General features: G+C 41.0%; 5 protein-coding genes across 5 annotated transcripts; 3 read left to right on the forward strand and 2 right to left on the reverse strand.

Annotated features, from left to right (window-relative positions):
* Nucleotides 1–1,058: 1,058 nt before the first annotated feature.
* Nucleotides 1,059–3,752, forward strand: IL334_003069 (calcium/proton exchanger; the record flags this gene model as incomplete). The annotated part of the gene is made up of 13 exons (XM_062934805.1): nt 1,059–1,498; nt 1,589–1,713; nt 1,844–1,968; nt 2,031–2,101; nt 2,166–2,436; nt 2,505–2,819; nt 2,886–3,014; nt 3,085–3,162; nt 3,235–3,314; nt 3,380–3,393; nt 3,459–3,528; nt 3,588–3,654; nt 3,708–3,752. The coding sequence occupies 13 exons, from the start codon at nt 1,059–1,061 to the stop codon at nt 3,750–3,752; spliced, it is 1,830 nt and encodes a 609-aa protein (XP_062790856.1).
* Nucleotides 3,753–8,092: 4,340 nt separating this feature from the next.
* On the reverse strand, nt 8,093–12,249 carry IL334_003070 (uncharacterized protein; the record flags this gene model as incomplete). The annotated part of the gene is made up of 12 exons (XM_062934806.1): nt 8,093–8,378; nt 8,446–8,595; nt 8,672–8,954; nt 9,030–9,460; nt 9,524–9,892; nt 9,959–10,134; nt 10,205–10,392; nt 10,452–10,567; nt 10,637–10,688; nt 10,758–11,100; nt 11,201–11,332; nt 11,434–12,249. The coding sequence occupies 12 exons, from the start codon at nt 12,247–12,249 to the stop codon at nt 8,093–8,095; spliced, it is 3,342 nt and encodes a 1,113-aa protein (XP_062790857.1).
* A 2,055-nt stretch (nt 12,250–14,304) lies between these two features.
* On the forward strand, nt 14,305–16,497 carry IL334_003071 (uncharacterized protein; the record flags this gene model as incomplete). Its single annotated transcript, XM_062934807.1, has 5 exons — nt 14,305–15,281; nt 15,359–15,450; nt 15,585–15,675; nt 15,783–15,895; nt 15,983–16,497. 5 exons carry the CDS (start codon nt 14,305–14,307, stop codon nt 16,495–16,497), a joined length of 1,788 nt encoding a protein of 595 aa, XP_062790858.1.
* A 315-nt stretch (nt 16,498–16,812) lies between these two features.
* IL334_003072 (RuvB-like helicase 1) lies at nt 16,813–18,691 on the reverse strand (the record flags this gene model as incomplete). The annotated part of the gene is made up of 4 exons (XM_062934808.1): nt 16,813–17,307; nt 17,452–17,999; nt 18,078–18,210; nt 18,407–18,691. 4 exons carry the CDS (start codon nt 18,689–18,691, stop codon nt 16,813–16,815), a joined length of 1,461 nt encoding a protein of 486 aa, XP_062790859.1.
* Nucleotides 18,692–19,293: 602 nt separating this feature from the next.
* On the forward strand, nt 19,294–19,776 carry IL334_003073 (ribosomal protein L34; the record flags this gene model as incomplete). The annotated part of the gene is made up of 1 exon (XM_062934809.1): nt 19,294–19,776. One exon carries the CDS (start codon nt 19,294–19,296, stop codon nt 19,774–19,776), a length of 483 nt encoding a protein of 160 aa, XP_062790860.1.
* Nucleotides 19,777–20,179: the final 403 nt, after the last annotated feature.

Consider the following 20,179-nt stretch of genomic DNA (forward strand, 5'->3'; position numbering starts at 1 on the left):
TTTATTGTGATTTGTGCCACGCCAAGCCTTTTTCGCGCATGAGATCTGATATTTTCCCAGAATCCAGGAATAAAAGGGAGTGAAGAGTCATAAAAATAGAATCGAATTGTCTTGGATTGAATTTTCATTAAGCCATGTTTGGGAACATTCAGTTTATGACGATGTGATTTGAGTGAGAGATCTCTTATTGGGAGAATACGATGCAATTCTGTGAGAAGTGAGAAGTGAGAAACGAGTGGTTCATGCTAATGCTATACTTGTGCTTGTGCGATCCATCTTGCTCTCGTCCTTCTGCATTCACGAGCCCAGTGTGATAGTGTTGCCTTTCAAACACAAGGAAAGAAAGAAGAATAAATCATCTACGGGAGAGCAGGTGCGAAAAGTGACGTATAAATCTCGCGGTACGAGTAATAGGGTAAACGCCACTACTTACTGTACTCCCCACCAGCAGAATATAATAACAACAGGATTTAAGAAAAACAATTGAAAGAAAAACCTGTGCATTTCGAACTCGGCATATTCATCTAATACATCCATCTCAATCCAACGTATCCCTCCTATCGTCATATTATATTATACTGACTGAACATCATCGGAACAATCGATAGTATTGGTTAGACAAATAGCTTCAGTGGAATTGACATCACAAACAAACAAAAAACCAACAACAAACAAACATCAAACGTTCATATACGTTCGATCAAAGGATCTACACTGCACTTCATATCGGAGAAATCAAAAACAGGTGAACATTCGAAACGTGTACAAAGCGCACTCCTACCAGAAACAAAAATGACTGAACATCGTACGTGTTATTCAAACATCTTCCTTTTAAACTCTGCTGTCCCCCTTTCCCTTCTTGCACCCCTTTTCCCCCTCCGCTTTTACCATACTCGTCACCCTCATCGTTGTAGCCGCTGCATATCCAGAGGCAACACATCAATCACCACCAGAGCATCATTCCAAATAAGAGAAGTTGAAAACTGATATCTCTCATTTGACCATTCTCATCTCACAACTTCTCTCTTCACCTCATCCGCATTCTACTACTTCTCACTATGACATCCATTCAACCCAATTCCGTTGATCCCAATCAACGACGTGTATCTTTTCCTGATGCAATCGCAATTACAACCACAACAGATCCTTCCAATGGGCCCATGACATCTTCTCCACCCTCTTCACCTTCTTTGCCAACGTACGACCCACCCGTCATCGGTGAGAATCGATCGTCAACTCCTAATGGAGGTACAAGAAGGAGAACAGCAAACGTCAATGGAAATGGAAACGCAAGATCAGTAACTTTAGATACCGAACCCCATGTTACGAGAAGACAGACCACAGAATCAATGAGAAGTTCAAGAAGGAATGCTTCTTTCGATCCAAATGCTTCTTTAGTAAGAAGAGTTACAACTGTACTCTTTACTCCTCCTAAGAAAGTTGGTAAAGCTCCTACTTATATGGGAAGTCTGAAAGCTGCCATCATGAGTACTTGGTTGTAAGTTACTTTCCACACACATTAGCCATAACCAGTATCAGGCAAGTATCTACAGGCATGTCATACTGATGGCATACTTGTCTACTATAGGAACGTCCTGCTTGTGTTCATCCCTATTGGATGGGCATTGTATTTGGCCAAACATAGCGGTGGCAAAGAAAGCATCACTGATACAGCAGTGTTCATTACTACTTTCATATCGATCATTCCATTGGGTGAGTATTTTCAGTCTTTCGGTACGATGTTAATTAGATTCGCTTGTCAATCAATTTCCACGTTATTCACTCTCGCGCATACAAACAGTATAAAGACAAGTTGACTGACTTCGGTCTTCGACGTATTCAGCTGGTTTATTAGGTTTCGCTACTGAGGAAGCTGCTCTGAGATTAGGACAAACACTCGGTGGTCTTCTCAACGCTACTTTGGGTAATGCAGTCGAGTTGATTGTTGCTATTCTCGCTTTAATCAAGGTGATTATTCATATAAATATACTCATTATCAACGAATTTAAGCTGATTGTTACCCCTTTCAGTGCGAGTTGCAAGTTGTCCAGTCCTCTTTGGTCGGTTCGATTTTGAGTAATATCTTGCTTGTTTTGGGAATGTGAGTTTTGCCGCTCAAATACAAAGCTCCCTTCCTATTGCTAATATCACCTTGCGATTATTAGGTGTTTCTTCGCTGGTGGCTTCAGATACGCCGAACAAAGCATCAAATCCACTGCAGCCCAGCTCAATGCGTCGTTACTTCTTATCGCAGTTATTGCCGTTCTCATTCCCTCCGCCTTCCATTTCTCAATCAGCTCTAGTACTTCAAACACTAATGCAGATCAACTCGCTTCAGGTGAAGGTGCTGATTTGCTATCTATGAGTCACGCCGTTGCCATCTTACTCCTGGTTTTGTATTTGGGTTATTTGGTGTTCCAAATGTACACTCATGCTGTGAGCTAGTCCCTGAAACCTCAACGATTTATGATTGACCATGCTGATGCATCCAAATCTTCTCGTAGGCATTATACGTTGACGATGAGGTAACTGGATCCACTCAATATCCCGAAGCCATCACCAATATGTCTGAGAAGTTCAAGTTCCGAAACATCAACTTGCATCGACACAAGAAAACAGATGAAGAAGAAGCTACCACCACCGCGTCCGATTCTACATCTACCTCTGCACCAGGAGTAGCCAACGCTGGTGGAAACATACCCGCCGTCCACGGTCCTGGCACCATCGCTCCCGAGAACTCCACTGTACAAAGACAGCAAGCACACGAGGAAGAAGAGGAGGACGAAGAGACTCCTCAAATGAATGTCATCTCTACTATCGTAAGTCGCCTTCTACATTATATTTTGAAAAAGCAGATCACTGATATCTTCATTTTGCATGAATAGGTATTAATGGTTCTCATCACTGTTATCGTCGGTGTTACAGCAGAGTTCTTGGTAGATTCCATCAATGGTTTAGTCACTTCTCATCCTTCTTTATCTGCCGAATGGGTCGGTTTGATCTTACTTCCTATTGTAAGTGATAACCACAGTTTGTCATTTAGATATTTCAAACCGCTGATTCCTGTGACGGTCCAATGAATAGGTCGGTAATGCTGCGGAACATTTCACTGCTGTATCGGTATCAGTTAAGGACAAACTCGATTTGTCCATCTCAGTAGCTGTGAGTTGAGCTCGGGTTCAGACCCTCAATGATCAAGCAAGGCATGACCAACTGATATGCTACGTTGATCAGGTTGGTTCTTCTATTCAAATTGCTTTATTCGTTATCCCCGTCATTCAATTATTAGCTTGGTCAATCGGTAAACCCATGACGTGAGCTACAGGTCCATCAACCAACGTTTGTATGATATGCTGACTCTCCCTGTGGGAATGAACAGGTTGCTATTCGATCGTAAGTCTTCTTGAGTGAAAGCAGCATTTTTAGGTTCAACAGGCTAATTATTTGCCGATGTATAGCATACGAATCTATCGTTCTCTTCTTATCTGTATTGATTGTCAACCAAACTCTTGCTGATGGTCGATCCAAGTGAGCATATGCCCGACTTCTGACCATTTCTGTCTATACATACTGATGTCATGAAACAGCTGGATGGAAGGATTGGTTCTTATGATGTTGTACTTGATCATCGCCGTCTCATTCTGGTACTACCCTGTGAGTCGAGATCGTCGTTTTGGATTAAGTATGAAGCTTATCCGTTGAAACAGGGCTCAAATACTGCTACTTTATTGGGATGTGCCGGAGCTACATAAACAAGCCTGCATGCAAAATATGTCTGAACGAGTAAGGGAAGGAAGCGGGGAAGGATATTGATCCTTATCTTCTAGACAAAGGAGGAAGGAAGGTGGACTGGTAGGGTTCTAGTTGCTTTATTATAATTTACTTTGTGTGTTCTGTGGTGGGTGTGCAGTACTATACACGATTCGTTTCAGTTGGCTCCTTTCAGGATGACGCTTCAAAAAATGTATTCATAGATCAAGCGACGCCGCAGAGTCGTGATAGATGATTGTTGCGTTGCCTTCTTGGAATACGAGTACTTATCCCGGACTGCATAATGAAGAATCATACTGTAAGACCTTATCAAAGAACCCTTGACAAGATGGCACCACATTCAGGTCAATGCTGCATCCAAGGCAGGTAATCTGACTGAATTTAGTGGTGTGCCTTCTTAATTCTACACTATACAAATCCATTCGGTGCTCATCCGTTCTTCCCATCACAGATCCTGAGGAAACCTGTTGATGCTTTTTGAAATCCGACGTATCGTCCTTCTACCTTAGTACAGACAGAAGAGATAGGCTGAGACGCGTAAGACTAAGAGAATGAAGCAGACTACCTCCTTTTCCCCAGTTTCGAGAGAAAAGACCATCTCTGAAACAGATTACAAATCATGACGGAGTACCATGCACTTGAAGATCACGTCTATGAACGAGGTAGGGAATGAAACTGTGTTGATTGAAAGATTTCAATCTGAACACAGGACTGGCTCAAATCAGGATAATACTAATGTCAATACGGATAACCAGTACAAGTACAAGTACTCATAAATCGTATGAGATTAAGATATGACCAACACGAGAAATAATAGGTTTGACAGCATACGATATGATATGATATGATATGAATTTCGTTACATCTTTTCATGTCGATGCCTTCTTCACTATTTATATTTTAACTGTATATTTCTATTTTAGCAATTCCCAAGAACAAAAGTGAACGAAGACATTCCCATTCTGTTTTTTTGTCTTTGTTGCTTTTTTTTTTACACAGTATTCCAGAAGTAAACCCGTCAGAATCGGAGTGGTGAGTACCGTTCCTTTCTCTTCAGTGAAGTCAATCTATGAGCACCGTAGGTGGATAGAGCAATACCAAGTCCAAGCATTATGTGTATATATAGGACTGTAAAATGAATTAATCCAAAGCCGTAATTTCTTGATTTCTTGATCATTCAATAACTTGTCTTTCTTCGATTCAAACAAGCTTTGAAGTCACAGTAACAAACATCACCCTTTACACACACTGCCAATCATCCTCGTACAGAACATTAATCACTTCATCCAGGTTTGAACCATGTCTGACATACACACTCAAGTGTTTGACATTAGTGAAATCATGTTTTTGATGGACGCTCTATCAGAAAAACTCTCTGACGGTAGTTCCTTGCCTGAAGAAGAGGAAAGTGGAATGCAGAAATTGCTTTCTGAAGATACCAAAAAATCAACTCAAAATTCAATTAACTATTTGAAGCCTGATCAGGTAAGAGATAATATGAAAGATTGGTACGAAGATTCTTATAATCGTCTGGAGCGTCTTTCAACGACTCGCAAGGAGAACGCCAGTTCTGCTGGTGCTTCTTGTACAGACTCTCAGCGTGAAGACAGAACCAAAGATTCAGAGAATTGATTTGCATGGAGGAAGAGAAAGACTCTTACACATTCCGTACAAGTCCGAGTAATACAGTATGAGTGTTTAGTCATCGTGAATGCATGATTATAACTGGACATATGACTTAACCTCGAGACATTTATCAATCGCGGTCGTTGCGGTGCCACTCATCATGGTGTGAGACTATATCACGACCTGTACACCTACAGTACACCTACACTTACACTCTTAATGTCAGATATGCTTATTGCACTATACAATACGGTACTGTCCAAGCAGGATCGGAGGCCGGGACAAGAAGAAACTTGGCTCTCAGAGAACACAAAAGGAAGATATTACAAGTCGTGCAACCTTGAATGCTTACGATCAGACAACAATAGAATAAACTGAACATAGAGTCGAGTCTGATCGTAATAAAGCGTCTAAATTCAGGGATAAAAGTAGATAGATCTTTTTCGAACAAATGTAATGCCTTTCGCCTGCATATGATTGCCAGGATGTATCAAAGGAGCCAGGCAGTAGAGTGATATCATGAAATGAAGGGTCACAGCAGGTCTTACGCGTATAGAGGTAGAAAGTTTGTGGGCACGATTTCAAGACATTGATGGTGCAGGGCGATGCATAATGATTCTGTTCGAGCAGAATATGTAATTTATAGTGACCAACGCTTCCTACAGTACTCGAGTATGCTGTCGGAGCAATGCATTATTGTATACAAAAGTGAACGCACGATTCTCGCCCAAAACCCATAACCTCGCACATCACTGTATCTGACAATGATATCCAACGAGATCGTTCCGAGAATAAGCAAACGGATCACTATAAACGAACACACTATTATTGTACGAGTACCATGTAGTGTGGTAGTGGCAACTTTGGAACTAAACTGAACAATGTAGTACTACACTCAATTGACTCGAGGAAAAGAGTATTTTGGCCTGACTGATACGTCATGAAGGCCATCGCTTCCGTTTACTGTGGGGGATCGGAGGTGTGACGCCAACATACAATATACGCTGAAAGGAAAAGATGCATCTTGATCATAACTCATAATCAACTATACAGTCTGCAATCCAGTCTACTCGTACAGTCTCCTTTTTGTGCTTTGTGCAAAATAAAAACAGTGAATGGATGGCTATACATGATCGCTAGTCCAGAGCGACTGTGAACAGGGACACTCCTTTCAACTGTCCTTCTTTACACCACAGGACTACAAAAGAGATATGGCTCAAACACGTTATAAAGTCATAGTCGAGAATATCCCTCCTTTTAATTAGGATATTATACGTGGAAGTCAAGTAATCCTCCTTTTTCCTTCGTGAAGTCAGATCTAGCTGGGGATAGACCAATACAACGTCCCGATTTTTGCCTATTGTCTATAAATAGGACCACAAAGTCATTGTTCCAAAAATCAATTCTCTTCTTTACTCAACATCTCCCCTCAACACATACCCTGATCCACAATCACAACTTCACAACTTCTTTGCACTTCACCATTCACACACCCACCGTCGTACACCATAACGTATTGGTATCTCAGTATCAGCTTTCCATCTTCATAGTCATACAACAAGTCATTCCTTGATTCTATTTGAACCATGTCTGACGTGAATGAAAGGTTGAGAGCAGCGGCTACCATATTGGATTTGATCGGGTCATTCGACAACTTATCATATAAACTACGTAAGGGGATCCATTTGACAGAAGATGATAAAAGCTACATAAACGTGCACTCTTCTGAGGAAACCTCAAGGAAAGTACACGACACTATCGGAGATATAGGTGACTCATATGAGATAGAAGAATATGCTAAACAGTATACATCTGCTCGTGATCGTCTTTTGGACGATTACGGACGGGAATCCAGTTTTGCTGGTGCTTCTCGTACCGACTCTCAGCCTGAAGCCAAAACCGATGGTTCAGAGAATTGAGATGTGAAGAAGAGAGAGAGGTTTATACTTTCTATACAGGCCCGAGTAGTTGGAGTACTTAGCAGTCGGTGAATGCATGATTGATACTCAACATAACCTCGAGATGTTTGTTATTTTGTTATTTGCGGTCGTTGCGGTGCCACAAATCATGGCGTGAGACTGTTTCACCACCTGTTCACGTATCCCTAAAGCCAGAGATGCTAAACACGAGATACAGTGCAGTACAGAGAGGTTGAAATGACCAGGTTTACTGTATGAGGAGATATCTCGACTTGCATACTGTATTTCCTCGTCACAGCCACATCTGCTAATATTTCATTACGATGGAAGTAACGGGCAGTCACAGTGTGATACTTCTTTTAAATATCATAACGATGCTTGGAAACATAACGTAAGACCTGCAAGTGTGTATGCATACCTTCCACATATGAATCAGTTGATTGACACTACCATACTAGGGATACAGAGAGAAGCCTATTTACGAATGAAATCAAATGAAAATTCTCCCTGTCAGAGAAAAATAGAAATAAAACCACGATAAACAGACATAAAACCCCAAATTATAACAAGTCGAAAAAAAAATACTATATCTTGGAAACCCATTGACCGTGTGTATATCTCTATCCTCAACAATGTAAATCATGTCCATAATTGAGAAAGACCAAAAAATCCGAAATCCAAAATCCAGAATCTAGATCCATAATAATTTCCCAAAACGCATTCTCTTCAAACTTAATTTTCCCATGAAAGAAGAGCCAAATCAATTTCCCATGATCTTAAAGCATGACACCTGATCCACCTGGAGAACCATATCCATCGTCTGGACTATACTCTCTTTCTTTAGGTTTCGTTTCACCTGATACTCTCCTTCTAGCTTCTTTGATCATATCCACCAATGATTTTTGATGAATTGGTTTAGGTATTATGCTATCTGCTCCTGCTGATATATATTCTTCTTGATCTTCCCTCAAAGCATTTCCTGTACATCCAACGATGAATATTGGACATCCAATATCCCGTACTTCCCTTGCTACTTCCACTCCTGACATCAAAGGCATTTGACTATGAGATGAAATGGGATTTCAAGATCAGTATACCATACCTCACAGTCTACTATAAAACAACTCACTTGTCAAGGAAAACACAATCATATCTAGGTGCATTGGCTTTCTGTTCGAAAGAATCTCTGATCATGTCAAAAGCGATTTTACCATTTTCAGCAGTTGAGACTTGATGTCCTAATCGAGTCAACATTCTAGACATGAGCATTCTTGTGAGTCTGAAAAAACGGTCACCATTCACATCAGCACAGGATTTCTTGTTTTCACTCAATAAGGGGGATCTCTGTAACTCACTTGTCGTCGTCAACCACCAAGATACATAAAGGCAATTCAGGTGAAGACTCAGGTGTGTTTTGAGTGATCGCGATTTGAGGAGCTGCCGACTGAGCTACAGCTATACTTGGAGTATCGAGTCGTGTCGCATCAGACCATTCAGATGACCTTCTTTCTTCCGAAGAACCTGATGGGGCAGAAGCAAACGGATCTGTGAACGTTGTATCACTAGGTATATCGTCTTCAGGCGTAGTCGGCACATCAACAGGTGGATAAGTGTGCATGATGAGTTCTTCCGCAGGTGCTGGATGAAGTACGTCCGAATACGTTAGTGCATATTTCCCCTAGTTATGAAGGTGCAGAAACTGCAGAGACTCACGGTCCGTCCTTCTTCTAGCATTGCTATGAGCTTCGGGCAATAAAGGCATAGAAGATTCCGTTGTACCGATATGTGGTCTTTCGGTGTTGGTGTTCCCGTCTTTCACGACCGGACTATTGACGAAATCTTTTACTAAAGGACTAGGTTTCTTCATACTTGGTACTCTGCTGAGAATAGGCGAGGCAGGTCCTCTAGATCCGGGACCACCGAGTTTAGGAGAAAGTGTATCTTTCTTGGGCTTGGGTGGAGCAGGCAAAGAATATGGAAGTTCAAACCAGAACATTGAACCTTTTCCAAACTCAGATTCGACACCTAGTCTACCGTTTGAAAGCTTGACAATTTGTCGGACAAGCGCAAGACCCAGTCCAGATCCTTTACCTCCTTGACGACGTCCAATTTCTGTTTGGACGTATGGGGAAAACAGTCGGTTACTATTGCTTCGTCAGCAAATTCGTCTTTCTCTCAGGTACGGCTGATTCACGAGAAAAACTCACTCGATGACATCTTGTTTTCTCAGTCCAACACCGGTATCATGAATCTCAACCCTTACGACGACTTTTTGCACACGTCGCCTTTCCTCTTCTCTTTCTTTCTCGATATCTCTACCTTGCCTTTGTATTTCCAAATGCACCGATCCTTTCTCGACATCCATCCCTCCATGTCCTAAACCACCATGGAGGGCTAATCTTTCAGTCCGTTCGGTTTGTTCGATTTCTTGTTGTTTTTGAAGGTTGACTGCGGCTTGACGTAATGGATCATCCAGCTCTACCGCCGGTGTAGGTTCCATTCGTGGATACAGCAGCTTGGTGACGATTCTGACCGATCCTGTATCTGTGAACTTGATACTATTTGATACGAGATTACTGATGTCGAACCGATCATATCAGTAAAGCACAAACGAGGATGCTTTTGGAAAACGAAGAGCTCACCTAGCCACCTGTCTCAGACGCATCTCATCACCCACAAATACACCTCCCATCTTGTCGATGTCTCTGTCGAGATCGACTATCAAATCGATACCTGCCATTTGAGCTTGCATGCGGTGCGACAGGGCGACAAGTTGAATGGATTTGTGGAACTCGAATGGTTTTCTAGCTTGGGCGAACTATGTATGATTGGATAGTCAGTATCGATCTTGATCAACCAAAAGAATGATAGAAAAGCTAAATACTAACCTTGCCAGATTCCATCCGATTAAATGATAGCACATCATTCAAGACTTTCTCCATCATAGTCAAACTTCCCATTAATCCATGTACCATCTCAGATTGGTCTTCGGCTAAACCTTGGAACACATTCTCCCCTTCCAAATTCTGTACGGCCAAAAGAGCAGTGTTGAGCGGTACTCGGACCTCATGGAAGACTAAAGGCGGACAAGAGTGTCAGTGATGGAATAATGATTGGTGATTATTTGGAACTCACTATAAGAGACGAAACGTTTCTTAGAGTCGGCAGCTCGACGTTCCATGACCTGAGCAGATTGAGTGGCACGATATTGAATCTTCAGTTGTTGACGTAATGCAAACATCTGTCTCTCACTGTAATAGCGGAAATCTTGTCAGCAAGATTTGATTGACATCAACGGTAGTAGACTAAGAAAGACTGACCTTCTCTCCTTGAGGAAACTCGAACCTATAAGGAAAGCGTGAAAGAGAGCGACTTCGGGTATTTGTTTTGTCAGCTTTGCTGGTTCGTTTGGAAGAATACGGAAGACAGGGCACTACTGACAGAAAACTACATTCCTAAAGAACAATTTCGGACTTCTCTTTTCTGTCAACACCAAAACTCCGACCAAAATCAACCAAATTGAAGCTCCAGCAATTGCGGTCAAACGATGAAGTCGCAACGTCAATAAACCTAAAGTGGGTTGACCAAAAGCGAATCCCAAGAGATTCAGGAAATTTCTTGTACCACACGTATTCACTTCGGCGAAAAATCCACATGTACGCATTTCGACGATAAGGATATAAGCGAAAACCCAACATGCGCCAAATATCCATGGTTGCCAGATTAAGGAATGACGTCTGGGGAAGTCAAATATCACCAAAGCGGGTATGGGCAAGGTGAATAACTGTGATTGTAAAAATAGAATCAAATCAGTCAATTTTATCGGGTAGCCGTGTGATACGAATATCAAAAGGACAAGAAGGATTGGAAGATGATCAACTTACTCCCGCAATAGAAACGTAAGCGATATAACTATAAGTCGTGAAAGGCGTGGGTAATAATCCTACGGTAAGTATCCAGTTGATTAGGAAGAATAGAGAAGAGGCCATTGCTCCTTGTTTTTGTGTGAACCAGGCCTGAGATGAAGGGTATATGTCAGCTTTCGTTTTCCGATACTGCTACAGCATTCCTCTTTGACCAGTCTTCATTTGCTGATAACGCGAATTCTGGTACTAACCTCTTTCTGGAATGAACGTTCTTTGCTTGGTTCAGGGAACTCTGAATCTAGGAAATGCTTGAAGTTTGGCCAGAATCTTTCTGTTATCCAAGCTATAACTGTATTTTGTCTGACCCAATTATGAGCTCTGCTACCTCTTCTATTGGTCGATCCGGCATCACTTCTATCATATGTTCCATTACCATTATCATCATCTTCTTCACCTTTAGAATATGCATTACCTCCCGATGAGTCGATACCGTTTGTAGCGGGTGTTTTATTGGAAAAACCTGAATCAGATTTAGGTACTGGCGGTGTGAAATGTTCGAAATTTGCATCCACAACAACGTGTGATACAGGATCATTAGGTTTTGATGACATATCATCATCATCACCATATCTTGATGTACTTGCAGCTTGACTACTTCTTGCTCTCAACCTCAACCCACCTCTTCCAGTTGAATTCCCACCTCTTCGTTTATGTTTTCCCTCCGTACCAGCATTAGGATTCAGTAACTCTAGGGGTAGATGGCTTGATCCACCACCATATTGCGATTCACTATAATAATTATCAGTTGTATTCCTAAAACTTGATCCACCTATTGCGGATTCTGACGTCGTGGAAGGATGTGAAGGTGGTGTCAGATGCGATTTCACATTTTGCCAAAAAGATGAAAATGTTGATGGAGCGAATCTGGTTTTATTCCCTTTGACTTGCACATGTTGTCCGGGACGTGATTGATGTGTGTGTAACGCTGATTGTCGACTTGGTCCAGCTGGATATGGATCAGATATTGTCTCAGCCCTCCCGAGCTCTTCCGTAGACATGTTTGGCATACTGTTTCGAACAGAGCTGTTGCAATGAAAATGCAATTTGCGAAGGGAGGTGTTGAGACGGACCTTGAGTCGCTTGGATGCTATGAACTCGATGAAAAGTTGGGAAGCTAGATGAGCGAGAAGTGTAAAGATCCGTTCGTTTACGGGTACAGTGAAACAAGGAGGCGTCCTATTATCTATTCAAACGATATAACTATCTTTGTTTCGATCCGATATAGTATCCCCGAGGTACAGAAATGATCTTATGCTCAGTCCGTTTCTAAATCTTCATGATGACTTTCATGCGACGAGGTGGTATTTATTCTTGGGAAAGCTTAAAACGTCGGAGCAAGTAGCGACTGCGAGCTACGAGCTATACAGAAATGATGTTGAATGTGCCTTTTTACAGAATAGACTGAAGTTGTGATGGGATTTTTGACGTCAATATGTATGTTGAGTTTAGTCGATTATAGGAACGCGCTAAAAAATGATTTCAAATATTATTTAGTACTATATGATTGAGGTAAAGGAGATGGAGGTTTGTAGATGGTGATTGATGTTGGATGTGTCGAAGATCAATATGGGATGAATGGGTTAAGTTGACTGGTGATACCTTTTGGTAAGAATAACGTTGTTTTTCCTCTTCTCGTGTTTATTATTATGAAATGAGAGAAGCGATGGGAGATCTCGCTCCTTACGAGAATAATGGGAATTTGGTAAAAAGAGTTGGAGGCGTTGATAGGTGTTTTATGCCGAATCAGGCAATAAAGGAGAAGATCAACGGCCCGTAGTACTGATTATACGTATTGGGGGGGTTAATGAGAAGAAGATGGAGAATCGAGATGCAATCGCAACGAGATGAAAGGGCCTATGAGCCATAGATGGACACAAGAAGGGAATATGGTCAATGACTATTCTGGTGCATCTTGGGAAACAGGGACCAAATCAATCAAGCCCAGAACCAATCTTGAGAGTATTTTTACCCCCGACGTGACTGTCAACTCTTCGTGCAAAATCACCAGCCCATGCACATGGAGATGATACAGAATCCGCTGGTTGACACCGTGCGAGCTCGGTGAGGATGGGCGCTCATACGCAGCTGAATTATGCAACATCTGTCCTCCTGATATTCCTGCGGTGCGTCTCTCTTGTTACACTGCAGTGATCCTTCTCTTCAGCAACTTGACATTTATTACTTCTGATTGCTGTGACAATGCGGTCGGCGGCGTTGTTATTCTTGTTATTTTCGTTATTTTTATCATTTTTTGACCCTTTTCTGAATTCTTTTTCCCCCCGTACTTACTGGGAACCGATCTAAATGACCCTTTGCCACGTGGACATGGCTTATTGCACCCTTTATGAGGCACACATCTCCGTATATGTACCAAATCGTATCATCTCATACTCGCCATGCATCTGCATGTCATCAACGGCATTGCTTTTGGGTGCAAGTTGCTCGCATGGTGGAAGCATCGTCGTAAACATCTGTACACCCCGCTCTGAGCTTTGGGAGAAGATTCTGTTCGTGAACGCGGTGTGTCTTTGTTCTCGGATGTAAGATGAATTCATCAGGAAAGACAGACGGAAAGGAAAAAAAGGCGTAATTCAAGTTCGATCATCGTTGCTGTACTTGTTACTATTCTCACATTCCATATACTCTTGTGTTGATGAGGTGACATCGTAAGCTGGGTCTCTTGGTTTAGGTACAGGTTAAAAGTCTGATATAGTTCTCTGAGATGAATTTACCCAGGAAGTGGATTGAGAAATGCAGGTGTTCCTAGAACGAGCCACGTGTTTGCCACATTGCCAAACAACTCTGGAGGATGCGTTTGAGTATGACGTATTTCACTCATTGCGTTGTAAATGTTTGTTTTGGATTGGGAATTCTTGCATCGCAATATGAAGATGAGAGGAGAAAAGGTAATTTGTTCAGACGATATCCAAGATGATATCAGCATAGACGACCACGACTTTCAGCACACAGGCGATATCGAACTAGGCAAGGTATAGACGATAGACAAGATATAGATGGAACCATAAAGGACAATATACATGATGCGATCTCGAATAATACCAATGACACCTCGTCTAACAACACTACTCACCAGGAACATCCCTACCTGTAGATTACCAACATCGCTACCATTCGGACGGTCGATACATACCTCACGCCGCTGCTTCAAAGGTTCAGCATCCTCACCTCAAGTAGAAGGAGCAACTGACGTATCACACGCATCATTCATTTCAACAGCTTCGTCAAAATCTAATTTTAATCCACTACAAACTCCTACAGCAGGTCAAGAAATAAATTCCTCAACAACATTACAATTAGATATCAACAAATGGCAAGGTAAATTATCACCTACTTCTTCACACCTATTTAAATTACTTATCCCATTACCAAAATCATCATCATCACCATCATCATCATCAAAGACAAATACAAATACAAATTCAAATACAAATGGAAAAGTAGAACCTATACAAACCGCTTTTTTGTTACATCCTTCACAACCTTTATCCCATTTATCAAGATTGATAACAGGCTCATTACCCAGATCATATAACGATTCCGAAATAACTTATCTGGCTGTGACGGGTGAAGCTAAAGATATCGATACTCATCTAAGAAACGCTGAAGAAGAAAATGAAAACCCAGAACAAGTTGTTCAAGAACATCAAGGAAAGAAACAACAGGAACAACAAGAAGGGGGACCTTTTTTAGAAGAAAGAAAAGCGAATAAAGGTAGATGGCAAGAAGTTTCTTGGTCACAATCAACTGATTTAAGTGATTTCATAAAACAATCTTGTTTAAATGAAAGGTTCAAAATTGTTATTTCACCTTTCAACGAGCCAAACGAGAGCAGTATTAGTAGTGGTAGTAGTAGTGGCGATAATTCAGATGCAAATGTGACGAAAAAGATCTCATCAGATAAACAGGAATTGACAATAGAAGTTATGATACCTAGTTTCGCAAGTAGAACACATTATATTAGAAGAAGATTAATGACTTTGACTAAAGAATTAGACAGAATGACTAAACAGAAGAAAAAGTGAGTCAATAGAAATCTACAGCTTTGAGTGATATACCTGATGTATTCCCGCTCATTCGTACTGATCAAATGTGTAGGATCGACTTGAAAGCTCATAAAGGCGCACAGAGATTGGCTGTGGTAGCTTTATCGGGTGGAGTGGTGTATTGGGGCACAGTGATAAGGTATAGTAAGTGGTATTCCCTAAATAATAAGTTGCATGTTCTTCTCTGAGATATGTTCTCTGTTGATCCGTCTTCACATGATAAACGTCAATGAGCTGGGGTTGATGTCGCACGCTCACAACTATCATTTTTTGTGTAGCTTTCTTCACTGACGCAGGATGGGATTTGATGGAGCCTGTAACTTGGGCAACTGGATTTGCAGCTTTATTGAGTTCGGCAGCTTTCTTGATGTGAGTATTCATATTGCTGAGTTTCACAAATCATTTTGATCAACCTCAGGGCTATGATGTACCTCGCCAAAAGAGGACCACCAGCTGATCATTCTAACCTCAAACAGATATCATAATAGAGAAGTATCGTATTCATCCCTTTTAGACTTGAGTATATCTGCTAGGCAACGGAAGCTGTATGATCAAGCTGGATTAGATATCGAAAGATGGACAGAGATGGGTGAGTTCAAGATCGATCTCGAGACCGGATATGCGCTCTATTCAAAGTACACTCAGCAGCTAACATCCTGTTTTTCTGCTTGTTCAGTGGCAGAAGCTAAAACGTTGCGAAAAGAAATATCTCGTATAGCATCAGATTACGATATCGAATGGAGAGGCGAATTGGATAATTTAGCTGAAGAAGCATCGAAATCGATTCAATCACGTAGGGATGAAGTAGATCATCCATCTAGTACGGTCTCAGCTTCAGCTTCACCTTCGACTGTATCGTCGAGGAGTGTTACGAATAAAGAGAAAGAAGAAGAAGAGGGAAGTCATAAAGATAAGAAGGAGGAAGAAAAAGATGATCAGGAAGAACAGGAAGAAAAAGAAGAAAAACTCGATATTGATAAAACAATATCTGAAGCATCGGAATTAGCTGAACAATCTGAAAATTCAAAATCAAAACAACATTCTGCAGCTAGAAAATCAAATGACAACGATGATGACGATCACCATAAAGGAAATGGTGATAGAGGTTCTAAAGCTAGAAAAGGTGAAGAAAAAGAAAGCGATAGTGAAGCACGAGGAAGAAAGAAGGCTAAAGAGCTCATTGATACTTGAGAGTGTTCAATGATGTTGGGATCAATAAGGTAGCTACCAGTGCCATCAATGAAGAAGAATATACACGAAAGCCATCACGGTTACAATCCGAGGATTCCATTGTCATAAGTAAATGATACCAGTTTGTTGCAGTTGTATACATACCATGCATATGTAAATATCAATGTTCACGCTTTGTGATTGCGTTTTTTGATGCGTTGGGGATTTGAGTTAAGGTTGAACGCGTCGTTCGTTATAGACGGAGCAAGTACATTGACTCTAGTGATAATCCCCACGTTCTCTCTATTCTCCTCAACCCACCCACTCAGTACTCAGCTAATATTTCTTATCTAAATCTTCTAAACCTCTCAACACACCAGTCGATCTCTTCGCGTCCAAAAACAAATCATCTAATTCTTCTATATCATCAATCTCAACTTCCAATTTCCCTTTATTCTTGGATAATATACTTGCTGGAGTCAAAAGTTGAAGTACGAATCTTAGCGAAGAATTTTCACCTTGATCAGCTAATTTATTCAGAGCCAATTGATTTATATTTATATTCTCGATTTTACATCTCATTTCGACCACTTTTCTGATTTCATCTCTTGAGTATAAAGATGTTTTCACAATCATACATCTATCCAGTAAATCAATTGGTAATCCATGTGGTGATCGAATTCCTTCAGATGAAGATCCTGTTGGTCCATCATATTCAGTTCCTCGGATCGTACAGATTCCACGATTAGACGCTAGGACAACATATGGTGACATTGGTGATTCCAATGCTCGATTGAGATATGTGAAACATTCCATATCTAGCATGTGGACCTAATCGCAGGAATAAAGGTGGTAAGCTCGTTTCTTTCGCTTCAGACAAGAAGATGTAGGACACGATGGAATGCTCAAGAGCTTGCTGAAGAACATAGCAAGACTTTTTCAAGAGTCCGACAATGCAAAGAACCATTCACTCACCTCATCAATGAACAATACACCCGGTACTAACTCGGCTACACCTTGTTCAATATATCTATCCACGACCTTATTAATTTCTTTTCTTAACTTATCAGTTACTTCTGTTCTTCCACCTTTGACTAATTGACCCATTACACTCATTATATCTTGACCACCTTGAGGTTTAGCGTTCGCCATATCCAAATCGTGTAACGTAACATCTTGAACTAATTCTTTCCTCTTATGTACATCCCCTTTTGGTAAAGGTACATATTCTTCAGCTTCTAAATCATATTCTGAAGCATAAGCATCTGATCTTCCAACTCTTTTAACAGCTCCTGTATTTGCCTCGATGTAAATCACATCTCCAACTACGACTCTTTCTTTCTGAATAGATTCATATACTGATGGATCCAAACGAAGTTGTTTTGTTCCTTTAACAGTTTTCAATCCCACTATCACGTGTGAAATGGTTTTACCATATCCAGATAATGGATTTTCAGCTTCTGAAGGTGTAAGTTCCGTTACTTCTCCTTCGTACACTTCTTTTGTTTCCTTGATCCTCAGACCTGAATCGATAATTGACGTGATCAGCTATCCATTCCAAATCCTTACATTTGCACTGTGACCTTAGCACTGTTACCCACCTATAGCTCGCCTGAAACAACTTCCCAATACTTCAGTCTTCTTCACTTCTCCAGAGTACACTTCGGATCCCACCATCGCGCAGAAAGGTACTTTCGAGCCCAACTCTTGGCTCAGCGCGAGAGCTAAAGCGGTCTGAGTGAAGAAGCGAAGTTAGCTCTACATCTACAATTGCGACGTTCAATTTCGGTCTAGTCTGAGCCCCAACCGACTATATCATATGCTCCAATGTATGCAGTACAGTTTAGCTGTACGGAGCCAAGTAGTATCTTTGCTATCGTCTCGCCATTCTACTCAAAGTCCTTCAGACAGACTGAAAGGTTGTACTTACTTTACCAGTACCTGGAGGACCAACAAGGAGTAATGGTCTACCACTATGTCTGCCCAATTTCAATAAACTAAGATGTAAACCTAAAGCTTCCCTTGCCATTTTTTGTCCTACGAAACCTTGACTGAAATCCATAGCAGTACCATCATCTGCCAATCCCAATCCCTTTATATGACTATGAGTCGCTATCCTTGACTCTCGAAGTGTCGAAGGTGGAGGTGGTTGAGTTATGATACCTCCTGAATTAGGTTGAGGGGCAGTGGATGATGATGATGCTTGAGTGGACATCCTTGCTTTCGATTCTTGTGGGCGGGCGGGTGGGTGGGACAAAGTATCTTTATCAGTGAACAGAGGAAGAGTGAAGGAAGGGAATGATGGATATAAAAGGAATAGCAATGTGTAAGAATAGTTATTCTACGGTGAAGTGTGATTTGAAAGTAGGGTGGTACTGTTGAATATTTTACTAATGATCATTTAATTTCATTTTATCCCAGAATTCATCATTTCCTCCATTCGATGTCATTTTACATATTCCACCTTCCACTTTGCAGTTTTCACACTCTTTTCCCCCTTGTTCATCCCTTCATCATACACACCACATACATATACACTAGAACCCGCCTTCACCTTATCCTGTCAAGACATTTACGGACGAGAAGCAATTCCCAGCGCTTCAATCGATATTTTCAATCAAGAGAAAATCAATATCAGATTTAGTTATTTATTTAAAACTAGAAACTTTCGTCTAAATCACCATTCACACAACCTCACTCAAAAACAAGAATAGAGTCTGCAAAGGCAGGACTCGACCCATCACCACTAATTGCTCTGAACCCATACCTTATATAACAGTCAAGTCGAAACCATAATCGCTCTGATTACACATCAAAATGCCTAGATTACCAAGAGCTATTTTCCCTTTACTTCCTCGACCACCTTTACCACTCAATACCCCCAAACCCAAATTTTCATTGAATTCAACACTTCGTTTTAATCCTTTATCACCTTCTACACCGTTCACATCTTCTTTCGCGTCATCAGCTTCTTCTTCTTCAACAAATTACCAATCTTCTTTATCGGGTTTATTTGGTGAATCCAGACCATCACCGTTCTCTACTAATTCAATGATCAACTCAAACTCAATGTCATCATCATCATCGTCATCATCTATATTGAGCCGATCAACATCACTTCCATCTTATAGATCAGCTTTAGGTAGTTTGAGATTCGTGGCTATGGGCACTTTCTATCAACCTTCTCAAAGGAAAAGAAAAAACAAACACGGTTTTTTAGCCAGATTGAGAGGTGGTAAAAATGGTAGAAAAATGTTAATTAGACGCTTGGTAAAAGGTAGAAAGAACATGAGTCACTAAGGCGATATCCACGGCATGGGATTGCCGTCAAATATAGGACAGAACGAATAAAGAATGGAAGACCAGAGAGGAGAAGACCAGGAATACAATCAAAGATCACGAACGACCTAGATGAAGGAGAAAGAAAACCTTTCCACCAAACATAGATGAATGATAGCACTCATAGACTTCTTTTCTTTTATCCCATCATACCAGTAATGACCTTCTTCCAGATCGAGCAGTTAAACTCGCTCATCATACACAATACATAATCACAGATGCATATATATACCTCTCTGTTGGATCCATTTTTCCCATGAGCAGTTTCGGATAGTATGTTACATGTACAAGAAACGCAGGATAATGAGTAAAGGGTATATCAGACGCAATCAGGAATGTAAGGTATGATAATATCTGTATAGTA

Source organism: Kwoniella shivajii, chromosome 4 (genome assembly GCF_035658355.1).
Source record: "Kwoniella shivajii chromosome 4, complete sequence".
Classification (NCBI taxonomy): domain Eukaryota; kingdom Fungi; phylum Basidiomycota; class Tremellomycetes; order Tremellales; family Cryptococcaceae; genus Kwoniella; species Kwoniella shivajii.